General features: G+C 46.8%; 2 protein-coding genes across 4 annotated transcripts; one reads left to right on the top strand and one right to left on the bottom strand.

Annotated features, from left to right (window-relative positions):
- Positions 1-2436: 2436 nt before the first annotated feature.
- Slc22a7 (solute carrier family 22 member 7) lies at positions 2437-15030 on the bottom strand. Of its 3 annotated transcripts, XM_048805349.1 has the most exons (11): positions 14598-15030; positions 13964-14067; positions 13676-13830; positions 13392-13560; positions 12488-12611; positions 12049-12158; positions 11394-11608; positions 11111-11219; positions 10203-10409; positions 3419-3515; positions 2437-2787 (listed from the first exon to the last, which is right to left on the bottom strand). In XM_048805349.1, exons 1-10 carry the CDS (start codon positions 14988-14990, stop codon positions 3440-3442), a joined length of 1662 nt encoding a protein of 553 aa, XP_048661306.1. In that variant the 5' UTR covers positions 14991-15030; the 3' UTR covers positions 2437-2787; positions 3419-3439. The 3 variants fall into 3 exon arrangements, with proteins under 3 accessions (XP_048661306.1, XP_048661304.1, XP_015343251.1); XM_048805347.1 differs by lacking the exons at positions 2437-2787; positions 3419-3515 and adding an exon at positions 3532-3956; XM_015487765.2 differs by lacking the exons at positions 2437-2787; positions 3419-3515 and adding an exon at positions 9154-9883.
- On the top strand, positions 6135-9083 carry Crip3 (cysteine rich protein 3). The gene is made up of 7 exons (XM_048805709.1): positions 6135-6186; positions 6485-6579; positions 6962-7019; positions 7103-7234; positions 8186-8257; positions 8392-8486; positions 8581-9083. Exons 1-7 carry the CDS (start codon positions 6135-6137, stop codon positions 8662-8664), a joined length of 588 nt encoding a protein of 195 aa, XP_048661666.1. The 3' UTR covers positions 8665-9083.
- Positions 15031-17151: the final 2121 nt, after the last annotated feature.

Below are 17151 nucleotides of genomic sequence, written 5' to 3'. Positions count from 1 at the left end.
TCAAAGCCAGCCTCAGCAACTTGGACTCTAAGCAACTTGGCAAGACCCTGTCTCTAAATGAAATTAAAAAAAAAAAAAAAACAGGACTGAGGATGTGACTCAGTGGTTAAGTGCCCCTGGGTTCAATCCCTGGTACAAAAAAAAAAAAAAAAAAAAAAGCCATAATTCTTAAAGGTTTTTATCTAGAAAATAAAAGTGTATCTTTCCTTATAATACAAGAAAGTCTGGTATTATAAGTACCTGTTGTCAGGTGAATAGAATACTTAGACCATGCCATGCCATGAGGTCACCAAAAGAAGGAAGGGTCTTCCCTAATGAATCAACTGGACTAAGTTGAATTAATGTGGAGTGGGGGGAGAGATGAAGTTTTCTGATGGAAATGCTTCCAAGTAGAACATTTAAATGTGAAAATTTAAATTGTGAAGATTCAGTGTAGACTTTTTGTTTGTAGACTTTTTTGGTGTGTGTATGTGTGGGGAGGTTACTGGGGATTGAACCGAGGGGTCCTTTACTACTAAGCTACATCCCCAGCCCTTTTTAATTTTGAGATGAGGCCTCACTCTCAGTTGCCCAAGCAGGCCTCAAACTTGTGATCCCCTGCTGTAGTTTCCTAAGTCGCTGGGATTACAGACATACAAACCACTCTCAGCTGTTTATATTCTTTCTTTAAAAAAAATATATATATATATATGTATATATATATATATATATATATATATATATATATTTTAGTTGTAGGTGGACACAATACTTTTATTTTTATGTGGTGCTGAGAATCGAACCCAGTGCCTCACACATGCTAGGCAAGCGCTCTACCACTGAGGCACAATCCCAGCCCTCATTTTCTTTTACTTCTGAATATTTTTTACCCCCATCAATTATAGCCACTGGAAGAATCCTAATAATGACATAAAACAGGGAAGAGAGTGGCTAGCCTTACTCTAAATCTTTGCTTTTGAAATCTTATTTTTATTTCAATATCTATTCCTCATTTTCATTTCAAACTACACTTAGAATTGAGAAAACCTATCTTCTTTCTTTTTTTGGTCCTATTCATAATTTTAAACAATTCCACCATTTCCTATAAAATAAAATTTAAAAAATGCTCATATTTATTGGTTTGGCACTTAAAGTCTTATGTAATATTATCCCAATCTATCTTTTAGATTGTTTCTACAACTATTCTCAAATATGAAATAACTTTATTCTGCCATACTACATACTACCTCTTCTTTAAAAATATCATAACCATTTCTATCTCTATGCCTTTGTCCTTTCTAATAATATCCTGTGTTTTCTCTCTTTTTTTTAATCAGTACTGGGGATTGAACCCAGGAGTGCTTTACCATGCCTAGTCCTTCTTTTGAGACATGGTCTCGCTATATTGATGAGAATCTTGCTAACTTGCTGAGGCTGGCCTCAAACTTGCAATCCTCCTGCCCCAGCCACCTGAGTTGCTCACATTACAAGCATGTGCCACCGCACCCAGGTCAATATATATTTTCTTGACTAGCTTTTGAGAAAAAAATACTGACAATTCATTTAAACAAGAGTGTCCCCCTCCCTGCTGGGCACAATAATTCCAGTGGCCCAGAAGGCTGAGGCAGGATGATTGTGAGCTCAAAGACAGCCTCAGAAATTTAGTGAAACCCTAAGCAATTTAGNAACAACTAAAAAAATTAAAAAAAAAAAAAAGACATTTTCCAGACATTTGTGGTGGTACATCTCTGTATTCACAGCTACTCAGGAGACAGAGACAGGAAGATTACATGTTCAGGACCAGGCTGGGCAACTTAACGAGACCCTGTCTCAATATTTAAAAAAATAGGAAGGCAGGCACGTAGGCTAGGATGTAGCTTGGTGGTAGAGTGAGGGAGGGAGAAAAGGAATGTAGCTTAGTGATAGGTTGCTTGCCTTGCATGTGCAAAGCCCTGGGTTCAATCTCCAGTACCTTAAAAAAAAGGTAAACATTTGCATTAGTCTGAATTCTTTTTTTTTTTTTTTAAATATTTATTGTTTAGTTTTCGGCAGACACAACATCTTTGTATGTGGTGCTGAGGATCGAACCCGGGCCGCACGCATGCTAGGCGAGCGCGCTACCGCTTGAGCCACATCCCCAGCCCTAGTCTGAATTCTTAAGATTAAGTTGTGTTAGTCTCATTGACATACACTTATGAACTGGAAGAGCTATTCATATGTGTGTGTATCTTATATATGATATATAATATTTACATATACTAATACATGTAAATATATATAAAATATAATGTTTATATATTCTATTATATATACATATATATAGCTATAAATTACCTTCTAAATCTTAGTATGAAAATGAGGACGTTTCTAGTACCTTGCATCAACTTCAAGGAGCACTGACATCATCTATCAGATTTATAAGCAAGATGACAAACGAATTTCACTTCTCTCTCTTTCCAGGATATGAATATATTTTTTATTAGAATATGCATACATTTTTATGATGCAAATTATTTGGACATAGTTACTTTTATATACTCTCAGATTAAGTACACATTCCAAGTAATACTTGAGAAATCAAATCTATCTTTGGAAAACCAACATTTAAAAGCGTTTGATTTCTTCACAAGCATAGGTTGAAAGCCTCAAGGCAAAGGGTTTAGAAGGTCCTTTCCTAAAGGATTAATTCATAATTATTCCAGTCAATGCCACTAATCACAAAATATATCCCACTCAATAGTCCCAAGCAGCTAACTCTGTAACTATATACAGAGTTCTCTCAAAGGTTCATGTAATGGCAAGATGATGCTGGAAAACAAGGAAAAAATCCAACAGATTCTTGCAAGAGCCATAGATGATGTGTGATTATACAACAGTAGTTCTCTACAGATGGAGGGATGGGGTTTTTTAATATTTATTTTTAGTTGTAGGTGAACACAATATCTTTATTTTATTTTACTTTTATGTGGTGCTGAGGATCGAACCCAGTGCCTCACACGATAGGTGAGCACTCTACCTCTGAGCCACTACCCCAGCCCAAGGGATTTTTAAGAAAGCAAATTCAGTGTCTTTCTGTTTTGTCTTTTTGTGGTGGTTTTGCTACTGGGGATTGAATCCAGTACTCTATCACTGATCCACACATTCCTACCCTCTTTTTTTTAATATTTATTTTTTAGTTTTAGGTGAACACAGTATCTTTTTTTTTTTTTTTAATGTGGTGCTGAGGATCGAACCCAGTGCCTCACGTGTGCTAGGCAATCACTCTACCACTGAGCCACAACTCCAGCCCTTTTTAAAATTTAAGTAATATGAACTACAGAATGCAAAGTTTTCTAGTTGGAGGGGGCATGCAGTGAGAAAGCACAAGGGTTATGAGTAACAAAGGTTTTTAAAAACCTAAAAGTATAAATAATTAAGACTGATTTTTTCATAAACTTACCAGAACTTAGTGATTTTTCTTTCAAAATTCATTTAGGAACAAAGTTCTTGATAGTGCCTTAAAAGTCACAAGTATGCCACTATGAATTATAGCAAGTCTACAAAGACATAAAATTGGGGGGGTTTGTAATTGTAAAACAAACTCACTGCAAAGTTAACCTGACACAAAAAAAGGTTTATAGTTTACATAACACTTTCTCACATTTTCTCATTTGTCACATATTTAATGATAGGCATAAATTGTGCTACATGCTAATTAAGCTTAATTAGTAAGGTCTTGTGAATGACTATAAATAGAGGGACTGGTTAGCTGCGAAAGAAAATTTTCAGTTCTTTTTTTTAAAGAAAAAACCTTATTAGTTACCTAGTATATATAACAGAGTGAATTTAAATCATATTCCTCATTTTCCATCATACATGTTGATCTTCATGTATGTTAAGAAAGAAACATAACAACTGTGGTTGGGTGTGGTGACACACGCCTGTAATCCCAGCGACTCCAGAGGCTGAGGCAGGAAGATTGCAAGTTCAAGGTCAGCCTGGGCAAAAGGAAAAAAATAGAAAGGGCTGGGGAAATAGCTTAGTGGCAAAACACTCCTAGGTTCAATCCCCAGTACCAAAAAAAAAAAAGAAAAGAAAAAAGAAAAGAAGAACAACAAGAAGAAAGAGGCTCCTCTAAGACCTTACTCATAGGCAGCTAAGAGTCCCTCATTCCAGGACTTTTGTTGTTCCAACTTTCAAATCCTACCAATGCCCTCTTATTCTCACATCTCTCTTACTAGCACTCATCTACTAACACCTGAAGGGGACTTACATATAACATTCATTCGCCAGCAAATGCTTATTGAGCATTATGTGCTAGAAACTGAGGGAGACTCTAGAAACATACATAGTGGTTGGCCAGGCAACCCTGGTCCTTACTTTCATGGAGCTCAAAGATTATGGAGGCAGGCACAACCTAGAGGTGAGCAGGAAGTTGGCAGACCCATTTGACCCTCCATTAAGCTATAACATAGCTATTATCAAATCTAAAGATATACATGAGTTTCCCTTTGCCTTTTTTTCCTCATTTGGTTCAGCACTCAGGCAGAAAAACAGCTGTCATGGACTGGTCCCTCTACCCTCCAGTAAAGGATGTAGGAGAAAGTGCTTGAGGCTTATAGCCTGATATTTAATAGATAAGGGGGAGCTGTGTTTAGGCAGGAATTGGTAAAGTGACATATAAATGAAATCATACAGTATATGTTATTTTGCATCTAGCTTCTTTCACTTAATGATTTTATGTAGCATGTATTAGTACTTCATTCCTTTTTTTGTGGCTGAATAATCTTCTGTCATACAGATATACCACATTTTGTTTATCCATTTATCAGTTGATGGGTTTTGGGTTGTTTCTACCTTTTTGTCACTGAATAGTGCTGCAATGGACACTCATATAGGAGTTTTTGTGTAGACATGTTTTCATTTCTCTTGGGTATAAACCTAAGAATAGAAGTACAAAGTGATATGGCAAACCCTATGTTTGACTTTTTGAGTAACTGCCAGACTGTTTTCTAAAGTGGTTGAACCATTTTACATTGTCACCAGCAATGTATGAGGGATCCAATTTTTCCATGTCCTTGTTAACATTTGTGTTATACAGATATACATACATACATATATATATAAATATATACACACACATACACACACATATGTACATACATGTATATATGTATATATGTGTGTATATATATATGTATGTGTATAAATATGAATTTTTTTTGTACTGAGGATTGAATCCAGGGACACTACCACTGAACTACAGTTTTTTAAGCTGTAGATTGAACCCAGTGCCTCATGCATGCTAGGCAAGTGCTCCACCACTGAGTCACAACTCCCTCCTTATACTTTTAAATTTAATAAGCATTATAATTTTATGAACAAGCCATTGATTATATACAAACTATGTTTTGAGGCTTCCAGACTAAAAGTCCTGAGTTCATTAAGGAATTCATCATAGTAATAGCTATTGCTTTCATGATATTTAAGTGCCAGAAGCTGTTTGGGCATTCCACAAATATTAACTCATCTAATTCTCATAATAGTCCTATGAGGTAGAAACTGTTTCATAATACTCATTGTACAGATAAGAAAATGGAGGCAGAGGGAGGGTAAATAATTTGCCTGAAGCCGTAGGTTAAGTAGCACAGATAGTCTTCAAATTCTGTTGCTCTTAACTACTTGCTAGGACTGGGGATGTAGATCAGTGATAGAGAGCCTGCCTAGCACGTGCCAAACCCTGGGTTCATCCTCAGTACCACAAAAAGTGAAGCAAAATAAACAAACCACTTGCTAGACTACCAAAGGGTAATTACATCACTTCAAAGAATGCCTACCTTTCACTTTGAGATGTTTTCATGCCATCTGCACTGTAGACATTTGTCCTCTCCTTACTGACCTGGGAAACTAGAGCCATTCATCTAGGCATCTTCATTGACCCCCTGCCCTCCCAGTCTGGTGCCCACTAGGGTTCATAGGTTGGAGGTTTTAATGCTCTTTGAAGTGACTGAGAAATTGCCTACATCCCCCAGGTGGAATGGTTCTAAATTTCTGGTGTCAAATGAACACCCAGACAGCTCAGTGGGTTCAAAGCCGAGCAGTGGGTGGAGCCAGTAGAACAGAGCCCTGCAGTGGTGTCTAGTGTGAGAAGTCTGCTTCCCCAAGCAAGCTGAGCCATGAGCTGGACCTGCCCACGTTGCCAGCAACCTGTTTACTTTGGTGAGGCTGGTGAGGCTTGGGCTGAGGAGGGAAAGGATGGGGTGAATGTGAGCCACTGGGTTCCCTGGGAATGTGAGGGCTGGCCATGGTATGGTTCCAGATACCCTTAAACCTGTTATGTGTGATCCCCTTCCCTCTCCTCCCCTCTGAGAGCTGTGTGGGATGCATGATGCTGGGGCAGGGTGGAGCTGGACTCCCAGAGACACTCCATAGTCTCTAAGGAGCAGGGCAGGCTGGGGTTGGGGGGTTGGTGGCGTCTGGTGCTTGGCCTGGCTCTTTGCAGTTAGTTCCACCTTGTCCCCCACAGCTGAAAAAGTGAGCTCCCTGGGCAAGAATTGGCACCGCTTCTGCCTGAAATGTGAGCGCTGCCACACTGTTCTGTCTCCTGGTGGCCATGCAGAGGTGAGGCCAGGGCCAGGGCACACAGTTCTTTCACCCACCAACCCACTTAATCCCACCCCAGCCCCCACTTTCAGCCTGTTACCCTGCCAAAGTCTACTTCAACAGGCAACCTCAGGGCTACTCATCCGGGGCATCTCATACCAGCCAGGATTTGGGGAGCCTCAGTTGTGCCATGACTCCGTGGCTTTGAGGGGGTGGGTTATTGCCTGCTTTTGCCTCCCCCTGGACCACAATGGCAATTCTGGCCTGCCAGCCCAGCACCCACCCCTCTAAGACCCACCAGATCCGGCCAGTGGACAAACACACCTGGCAGCTTATCTTGCAGCAGGCCTGTGGGGCACGACCCCCTTGACCCTGAGTGACTCCTTCCCTCTGTGCCCAGCACAACGGGAGACCATACTGCCATAAACCATGCTATGGGGCTCTCTTTGGACCCAGAGGTAAGAAAGAGCCTAAAAGGGGCCAGGGAATTCCTTGTGGCTGGGAACCAAGCCCTGAGCTTCCCTATTCCTCCTCTCTGCAGGGGTGAACATTGGTGGTGTAGGCTCCTATCTCTACAATCCTCCCACTCCCTCCCCTGCCAACATCACTTCCCTCACCCCCAGCAGCTTCAGCCCCCCCAGGCCAAGGACTGGCCTCCTCCATGGCAAAAAAAGTAAGTGAGGCTGGGCTTCAGCTATTCCTGCTCTTCGTCCTGACCCTCAGGATGCAGTAAAAGTTGAGTTTCAGGGGCAGTCTTCTACCCAGCCCTCTGCTTTACATTCCTACAACTCTGTCCTTGGAAAAATCTCTACCCATGCCCCTTTTTTGATATTCCCTCATGTCAGCTTCTGAGCTTAAGAAGTAAGTCGGGCAGATAGTATTAGCACTTTACATGTGAAGCAACTAAGGGATAGAGAGGACAAAGGACCTTGTGTAGTCACATAGCTATTGAGAGAGCCAAAGATGGCCTGGAACTCAGGCCTCTTTCCTAGGCTAGGACCATGGAAGAAAAGACCTACAAGTTGAGGGGTCATGAGGATAGAGTCATTTCCTTAGATACTTCAGCTTCTCTCCTCTGGCCCCTGTTCCTTCCACCCACTCCATTGCATGGAGCAATAACACCATGCTCCCCAACACCTGACACTCCTGCCCTAGCCAATTCCTGTATGAGCTCAGGTTTCCTGAGGATTGAGTTGCTGACAAGGTTGGGCTGGTGGGCACCTGAGCCCTTGCAAGAATGACAAGGAATAATGAACACAGTGACATAGTAGTAGTCCCAGCAACTTGGGAAGCTGAAGCAGAAGGATTGCAAGTTCAAGGCCACTTTGTGAGACCCTGTCTCAAAAATTTAAAAAAGCCTAGGAATATACTAAGGTACCTCTGGATTCAATTCCCAGTGCAAAAAAAAAAAAAAAAGGAAGCAGCAGGTGTTCCCTAATGCAGTTAGAGATGGGGCAGAATGTGGGTCAGTTCAAGGAAGGAAGACTCACAGTGCCTGGGTGGGGGCTCTGGGGTGAGTATGGGTTTTAGAAAAGGACAATGGCATGTGCAGGCAGGTTCTGGTGGGCCCTGCTTAGGGTCTGGCCCAAACTACAGCCCTAGCTAGGGCCTCTTCCCATTAAAGGCCCACCCCACATGAAGACATTCACTGGGGAGACCTCACAGTGCCCCGGCTGTGGGGAGCCAGTCTATTTTGGTAAGTGACAATGGAAAGTTGGGGGAGGAAAACACTAGGTTGGGCAGCAAGGGGGCAGGGAGGTGGTCCAAGGCAGGTGGGTCTCCCTGCCCTTCCCCTAGAATGGAAGAACTACCTCTTCTCCCCACTACCAGCTGAGAAGGTGATGTCTTTGGGCAGAAACTGGCACCGACCCTGTTTAAGGTGCCAGCGTTGCCGGAAGACCCTGACTGCTGGGAGTCATGCTGAGGTGAGTAGGACAGGAATGGGTGGTTTTGGGAGGAAGGAGGCTGGAGCTTGAAGAGAGCCAGGCTGAGAGGGTAATCCTTCTCTCTGTGTTCTAGCATGATGGCGTCCCATACTGCCACATCCCCTGCTACGGCTACCTGTTTGGTCCCAAAGGTGGGCAGCCCCACCCCAGACAGTAGGCCTAAAGTATGGCATGTACATGGTCTGTGGGGATGTGTGGACAATGTCCCCTATGGTCAAACACACTCCAGACCCCTCCCAATTCCCTAAAGCCCTGAACCCAACACCCCCCATACCCAAGGCCGTTGGTGATAGGGCTCTCTCCCTCAGGTGTGAACATTGGCGATGTGGGCTGCTACATCTATGACCCAGTGGAGATAAAACCCAAATGAGGCGCTCACAAGAGAGGTCACCCTAACTCAGGCTTCCCACATCCCCTCCATGGTCCAATGGGAGCTACAGATTTCTCCAGTCCTGTGTGGTTGGGGGAAGGCGAGATCCTGAGGGCCTGGGCCTAGGCTCCATGGTAGGCCAGATAATCTATACCTTCTCTGCAAATTTTTCCCTTTTCCTTTCTTATCTGGTTAGGGAACACAGGCCACCCCACTTTGAATGGTGGTCTCCTGGCTTTCCTATCCCTTTCCCCAATAAATTCTGGAACTTCAAGGTCATCTTCAAACTTTTGTTTATTGAGTCTATGCCTCTGTGGCTTCTCCAATAAAATGTTGGCTCCTATGCCTTCAACCCTTCTTTGGGCATGAAGCCTAGACAATAGGTTTAGTGGAGAGTGCCTGGGATTGGGTAACATGCCCACCAGCCCCACTGGCACCAAAAGGTATCACAGGGCCGTCTCTTCTTTAGCACCATCTCTAGATAAAGCACCTCATTTCAATTTGAGCATGACAGCAGATCTTGTAAAGTCTGTTAAGAGGTTTCATTATCCATTTGGGAAATGATAAGACTGAGGCCCCGAGAAGGAAAGCTACATGCCCCTGGTCATACAGAAAATCAGTGGCAAACCTGATCAGAGCCCAGGACCAACTTAGTGGCTTTCCATCAGGGGTCTTCCCAAAGCTCCTCACTGCTGCCCCAACTCAAGAGGTACCTTTATTTACAGAATTCCCCCAGCCATTAGATGGATGCCTAGAATCTCCAACAATCCACTGCATTCTGGAAAGTTGTCCTGTTGCTAGAGGCTGAATAGTCAAGACTGGATGAGCACAGGCAGAGGGGATCAGTGGCAACTTCATCCCTAGTGTTTGATGCCCCCAGCTCTGGTCACAAGAGCCTGCCCTTCTGTTTTCTCAGCCCCTGACTGTAGACCTTCTCTGGAGGGCTTGCCCCAATTCCACTCAGTTCTGGACCTGCATCTCTTCCTCCTGAAGACCGGGTTGGACACTGGGGAGGAAGGAGTCAGGAATAGTGATGGGGCTTAGTTCTGGAGCCTATCACTCCAGCCTGTCCCATCAGACTGGCCCAGGGCTCCCTCCATCTCCTGGAATACAAACACATGTACTCCCACAAGAGACTCTCACACATGCTTGTAGTGTGCACACATGTATAGACTCAACACTTTTATGCACATAAAGTGCATAGAGCATGCACCCTAAAACACATGTGCACACACTTATACATGCACCAAGTATACCTGTGCAAATGTATTCCCCTCTGAATCCTGAGCACCTGCATCCATTTGCATATGCTCACATATACACACCTCTTTCTCTCCACATCCTGGATGGTCTCTGGCAGCTGTGCTTGCCTCGTCTCTGGCAGCAGGAAGGTAGTGCAGGTAGCCAGCAGGGCAATGCCCCCATAAGCAAGCTTGGGCAATGACAGCCATACTCCATCCAGCAAAGCTGCCAGTGGGGCCAAAGAGCCCCCCAGTCGGCCCACCAGTGCAGTCAGCCCTATACCTGTTGGTCTGATCAGAGAGAGGATGAGGGAGGCAGGTTGTTCTCACACCTGCTGGGAAGCCATGCCTCACAAGGCTCCCCTCCTGAGTTAGCAAGCCCTGCTACCTTTCTAGACAGCTAAGAAAGCTAGGAGCTCCCACCCACCCGGGGGCCAGGAGCCCAGACCAGCACCCACCAGAGGATGGGGCCCCCATTTATACACGGTACCAATCAGGTACCACTAAAAGAAAAGTTATCAGAATGGGATAGACTAGTGTGGAAGAAAGAGGAAGGTCAGGTCAGCAGCTTGCATAGTCGCTGTGGTGATGTTGGAGCCGACTCAAGTCTAAGCCGGATGCTTGTAAGGCTCATTTCCCCATCTGCCAATAGCTAGCTGAAAGGGGCCCTATAATTCTGTAAAGAGAATCCCCAAGGACAGTTCTGCCTCACCAGCCATGAATGAGATGGGATGGTAGATGGGGCTTCTTTGTGATGGATTTCTTCTGAGGCACCAAGAAGTTGACTTGGCTCACGGTCACAGTTAGAAAATGCCCCACCTCTTCCTAGATTTGGGTAAACAAAGCCCTGACCAGCCCTACATTCTAGGTGTGGTGTAAAGAATCCAGAGGCGGATGGACAGTGTGCAGAAGAGTGCAAGTTAAGGCGCGTGACTAACAAGTCCCGTCCCCAGATCTGCTGCCTGGGAACCCTGCTTCCGGGCTCCCCTCACCTGAGCACTGTAGGGTACAATTCTGAAGTGAACAGGTAGGCAGTTGTGAAGGCGGCTTCACTGAAACCTTTCCCTATCACCGCCAGGGCCGTGCTCCAGGAACTCTTCTCTGAAGGAAAGGGGGGGTTCGGCAGTGAGAGGTTGGAATGCCAAAAACTCCCCGGGAATGGGAAGCCCACCGGGCAGAGCCTAACTGGCGAAGAGTCGGAGCTCCGGGGGAGGGCGGGGCTTCGTGTCCAGGAGGCGGGATCTCAGGCAGGCAGCGTCTGCCGGACAGGCTTACCCGAGGACACCAGCAATCTGATGCCGAAGGTCAAGGCCGTGCCCAGCAGTGCTCCGGCCTGCGTGAGCCGGCGCCCCGCACGGCGCACCAGCAAATAGACCACCAGCTTGGAGGGCAGCTCCACCGCCCCGAACAGCAGCTGCGTCTGGTACACGTTCAGCCTCAGCCCCGACAAGTCCAGGCTCAAGCCATAATAGGAGAAGTTTACTGAAAACCTGAAAGGAGTTACAGTGCTTCCAAGGGCCCTTATTGCACCTTTGTCCTCATCTCAGGAAGACTTGATCTTTTAGAAGGATGATCGCCGGTGCCTGGGACCTTCCCCACCACCCATAATCCCCCAACACCGGAGGGTGCAGCATGTGCCAGTGGCCGAAAAGCCTTCACTCTAATCTTCACAGCAACCCTGAGGCATGGCAACTAACCGCAGCCGGTTTTACAAAAGGGAGCTGTCCAAGGTCACACAGGAGCTAGAACCTGAATTCAGATCCACGTGACCGCTGCTAACTTCATCTTTTGACCTACCCCAGCTTGACTGACCCTCGGCCCTCCACAGTTACACTCTTATCTGTCACTCTTCTCATACTCAGCACAGGCCTGGAGTCTGCCCCTCCCTCCACTAGCCCCGCCTCCACCAGCCCCAAGTCAGCCCCCTTACCACATCACCATGCAGCACAATGAGATGTGCCGGATCTGTGGCGTTCGGAATAGGTCTAGGTAGGAGGGTCTTGGGACCACCTGTTCCCCCGTGGACACTTTGTTCAGGGCCTGATGAGGGAAGACGTGAAGTTGTGATAGAGTTGGTCTCAACTGGGCATGGTGGGTATGTGCTACTTTCTGCTCTTGCGCTCGCTCTCGCTCTCTCTCTCTCACTCTGTCTTTGTTTCTCCTCTCTCAGTGGTGGGGGTGGAGGTGCACATGGGAGCTGAGAAGGGGGGACCCTAAGTGAAAGATGTGACCCATCTGAGTCAGGTAGGACAGCCTAAAGAGTTTGGAAAGGGCTTTTCCTATCACATATGGTGGGCCCCCAGGGAGGGACATTTCACACAGCCCCTCTCATAAGTGTGCATGCTCACACACACTAACTTCACTCTCACCTCCTGGCTCAGGCTGTCCTCACCCACAGGCCGCCCATTGAGCCTGGCACAGTGGAGCAAATACCTTTGGGCCTCCTCCACTCGGCCCTGAGTCAGAAGCCAGCGTGCAGATTCAGGCACCCACCTAGGGGACAGGCAGGAGGCTCTTTAGCCAGAAAGTTGGTACTGTGAGCCACATCTCCCTTTTGGGAATTTTAGAGCTGTCAACCTCTAGGATGTTCACATAGTCCCCTCTGTCTGGAATGTCATCTGCTTTTCAAGCCCTCCACAATTGATGAGGCCCAGTATAAAAGTCACCTCATGCTATTTACCCAGGCCTGGAGCTCCCCCAGCCTGGGTCTCTTCCTTACTCAACTGAAATGGTCTCACCTTCAAGACCTTAGCTCTCAGCACTAGCCACCCACTTGTCCCACAGGTGGCAGGAAAGCATAGGATAAAGGAGAAAGACATACTGACATGAATGAAATACCCACCCTCCCCTCCAGTCTGAGCTCTCCCATGATGCCCAGCCCCATTCCCACTCCTTTAAGGGTCAGCCTCAACTTCTGCTTGACTCTGTCTTTGTCACTGTCTCTCCTTGCTCTCGTTTTCTCTCACTGTGTCTACCATCTATTGCTTTGAATCTGTCTTTCAGTTCTGGGTTCTGTCAATCACTGGTTGGTTCTCTTGTCTCTAAATCTATGTTTCTCTCTGCCCTGTTCTGTTTTTCACTGTCCTGTGCCATCTTCTTTCTCTTGGTCTCTTTTTCTGTCTTTCTTTCAGTGTCTCTTATTGTCTCTTGGTCACTTACTGGTTTTCTTTTCCCTTCATCCTTCTGTCTCTCTGTCTTCAAATCTTAGTCTCTGATTAATTTCTGACTTTGGCTTCCTCTATCTTCCGCTCCCCAACTGCCTCTATTCCTCACCGGATGCTGAGGATGCCTATGATACAAGGCAAAGTAACAGCCATCAGGAGCCATCGCCAGTCCCTTATCAGGTACCCAGCCAAAGCCAGCAGCAACACTCCTCCTGTCCAGAAGGTGGAGCTCAGGATGCCGGCCACTTCACGGTGTTCCACATCCAGCCACTCCAGCTCTAGGCCCAAGGCCAGACCAGAGACAGGAAGACAATAAGCAAGGGCCGCCTGGTCTGACTCACTGACAACTTCCCTCCAGCCCTCTAGGCCCTGCCTTTCCCTTGAGTGCTTTACCAAGTGGCAACACAATAATGGTGAAACCAGCCAAGGTTGAGCCAGTGAGGGTGCGGGTGATGGCAAACATGACATAGTTGACTGAGACTGCAGATGTCAGGCCCAGCACTAGGGTACTCACATAGGCCACCAGCAGTAGACGGCGCCGTCCAAACCTGCAAAGGGGTTGTACAGGGTCAGCTACCTGTGAAGCTTCCAAGACATAGGTAGACTAGGCCCATACCCCCAGCTAGTGGAAGAGGGTTCCCCCCCAGCCTTCTCCTTCATTCACCCCACACCGCACTCCACCTGTCAGACAGGTATCCAAAGACCACAGCCCCCATCAGCACACCAATGAAGAACAAGGTGGATGCAACTCTGTTCAGGCCTTTCCGTTCACATACCAGATCCCACTGCAAAACAGGCAGACAAGGGTCTCATATGGGTCTAAGACCCTCTCCAGACTCTGGGGACTTCTGATAGATACCTCTATGCCAGAAAATACCCCCCTCCAACAATTCACTCCTCCTGTAGCTTCAGGGTCTTCTCATGGAGGGCCCTGACTATAACACAAGAGTCCTGAGTCCCCAGTCCCCCTAGGGAAACTCTGCTTCCATTCACCCTCCTCCTCCAGATGGATTATGTAAACCTCAGACCTAGCCAGAAAATAGGGAGGGAGGGAAACAGAAGCAAGGCCTCTGCAGTTTCTTCACCTCACTGCATCCCTTCTCAGGTCTCTGCCCCAACTTCTTGTGTTAATTAACATGAAAGGTAACAGCAGCTCCTGAGGATGGGCCTCTTACTGCAGTGCATGGACCCTATCTACAGATGGGTAAACTGAGATTCTAAGAGGTAAAGGAATGTAATTTATGCCCACACAGCTACTACCCAAGGAAATGGCAATTCATCACACTCATGTCCCTTGCCCTCCGGGTTTGGATACCTCAGTTGCAATGGTGGAGGAGAATTCTGAGCGGTCGTATTCCCAGCCCTGAGAGCAGGGCACGGTTGAGGGTTCTCCTTCCAGCTCCCCAGGACTCGGTGCCTCTCTCCCCAGTGTGGTGTTGGGGAGAGTCTGGGGGTGAGCAAAGCGGAGGCAGGAGCTAAACCTGCCATCGGGCTCCCGGGGTAGGTGGGTCTCCAGCCATGCCTCCTGGTGACTGAAGTTGTTAGGGGTGCCAGGCAGGGCACAGTAGTGGGCAGGCACAGCAGCCAGGAAGATAGGCAGGAGAAAATGCAGGGGTAGTATCACTCGGGGCAGGGCCATTAGTGCCAGATTCCGCAGTTGGAAGGGTCCAAAGCCACCCACCTCATGCAGCAGTTCCTCAAAGCCCATGCTGCCCACCCACCAGACGTCCTGACACAGGCTCCCTTTGTAGTACCTAGCACAGCTCAACCTGCTCACCACATGGACCTTTGGACTATGGAGGTGGGGGTGGGTGGACTGATGTGTGGAGAGTTGACAGCCAGAATCCAGCCCTCAGAGGCTGACCCAGACCCAGGCCCTCCCGTCTACCCAGGACACTTCCTCTCTGGCCTAATTCCTGAGGGGAGGGGCTGCTGTTCATTTGTTCAGAGGTCACTGACTCTGTAGCTCTGGCACTTATACAGCAGAGCTCAAGAAAGGTAGCCTTGGGCCACTCCAGCAGGGTAGATGGGTGTGGTAGATGGGTGTGCAGAGGTGAGCCTCAGTCTCTTAGTCAGCTGAGCTCTTAAGGTTTCCTATGAAGAGGAGGACCCTGGGGCCTGGTTCCAGCTCTCCTGGGTACCCTTTGTCCTACAAAGCTTTAGGTCAGCTTTATCTCTTTGCAGCTGCAGCCACAGTCTGACCCACAGCCCAGGATTCAGGATTGAAGGCTGGGTCCTCACCAGGTGAAGTGTTCTTTCTGTTGAGCCATAGGCTTCCTCATGTCCTGACCTAAGCTGCACCTGGTACTGCACTGGGCAACGAGGCTTCTCTGTGGGTCCCAGACTCATCACACTCCTACTTCTACTCAGGAGCTCTCCCCATGCATAGGATCCCTCCTGCCTGCCCCATCCTCTTATTTCCAGGAATTTCCCAGATGACTTCTTGGAGGGGTGGGGAGCGAGGAGTTTTGCCAAGATCCTTCTAGAGGAGCCTGCAATCCTGAGACCCAGGACTTGCTCAATCTGATATCTCATGCTTCCACTCAGTTCTCACTCACGGCCCCTGCAGCAAAAGGAGAAGAAGCCAGCAATGTCAGATTATTCTGATCTGATTCTCCAAACACCAATTTGGCAGGTATGGAATGTTGTTAAATTGTGTTCCAGGACTTCTAAGCTCCAGATTCTAAACAAATGAAATTCCAAAGGTGTTCTTTGAGAAAAGACACACACACACACACACACACAGAGTTTGAAAAACATTCATTTAATCTAGCTCCCACTTTGAACAGATGAAGAAAACACGACAGGATGGGGATCCGCTGGTGGAGGACCAGGAACTCTGACTCCATTCTAGGGCTCTTGCCTTTGACCTGAGATGCCAAATGCAGATGTTCTGGTCAGCTTCAAGTTGGCTCCTGGAAAAAGCTGTAGGAAAGGAGCTAAATCAGTGATGCTGACAGGCATGGGGGGGCAGTGACGGGGGGCAAGAGGAAAAGGGTGATGGCAGTGACAGAAGGTGATAATAGTAAGAGACTCTGGAGCAGACTAGGTGTTCTGTAGAGTTCAGAGGTATCTTGGGCATGTCCCTGCCTTTAGAGAATTTATAGAAGAGTTAAGATAAGTTACACAAACCACACACACACATATGCACCCCAAAATGTGCGTTGTGAAATGCAAATCTGATCCCTGTTTAAAAAACTCCACCAGCCACTACTGCTAGAAGGTGAAAGTCCAGCCCTCAGCTTGGCCCATATTACTCCCCAAACCACCTACTCACCAGTCCATCTCTGACCCCTCCCCAGGATCCCCATTCCCTCCAGTTCTCCAAACACTAGCCAGTTGGTATCTCACACCTCAGCCCTGATCCTTGGGTAGCACTAGCTTCCTTATTATTCACCTGGTGGGTGCCTAGACTCCCTGAAGACCAGCTCAAAAGGAAATACCTTCTGTCTCTCTCACTCACACCCACTTGTGACCCTTCACACTGTTGGTTCCTCACTTATTTAATTCTATATGATCATATTATTTATACTAATTTTATAGTATAGTATAAAATACTATAACCATTTGCAACTCCTGAGAAGTTAAGGTTTTTGGCCACCTCATCTCCATGGCCCATCCAGCAGCTCCACAGTGGAATAATCTAAGGTTCTTACACAGAGCAGTTAATGAGGCTAATCTTGGGCATTGGCTGCGTGCCTTAATGTACACAGTGGGACTTTCTCTCCTCCTTTAATATCAGAAATAGCTGACAATCATACAATGGTCACCTCTCTCTTTATATTAGCTTCTAGTATACACATATAAATGTGTAGCCCCTTTCTACAGAAAACAATTTAGCAATAATTGCACCACTGGCTTTATCCCAT

This window comes from Marmota marmota, unplaced genomic scaffold (genome assembly GCF_001458135.2).
Source record: "Marmota marmota marmota unplaced genomic scaffold, marMar, whole genome shotgun sequence".
In the NCBI taxonomy this organism is placed as follows: domain Eukaryota; kingdom Metazoa; phylum Chordata; class Mammalia; order Rodentia; family Sciuridae; genus Marmota; species Marmota marmota.
Note: the sequence above shows the minus strand (reverse complement) of the source record. Positions and strands in the feature narration are given on the sequence as shown.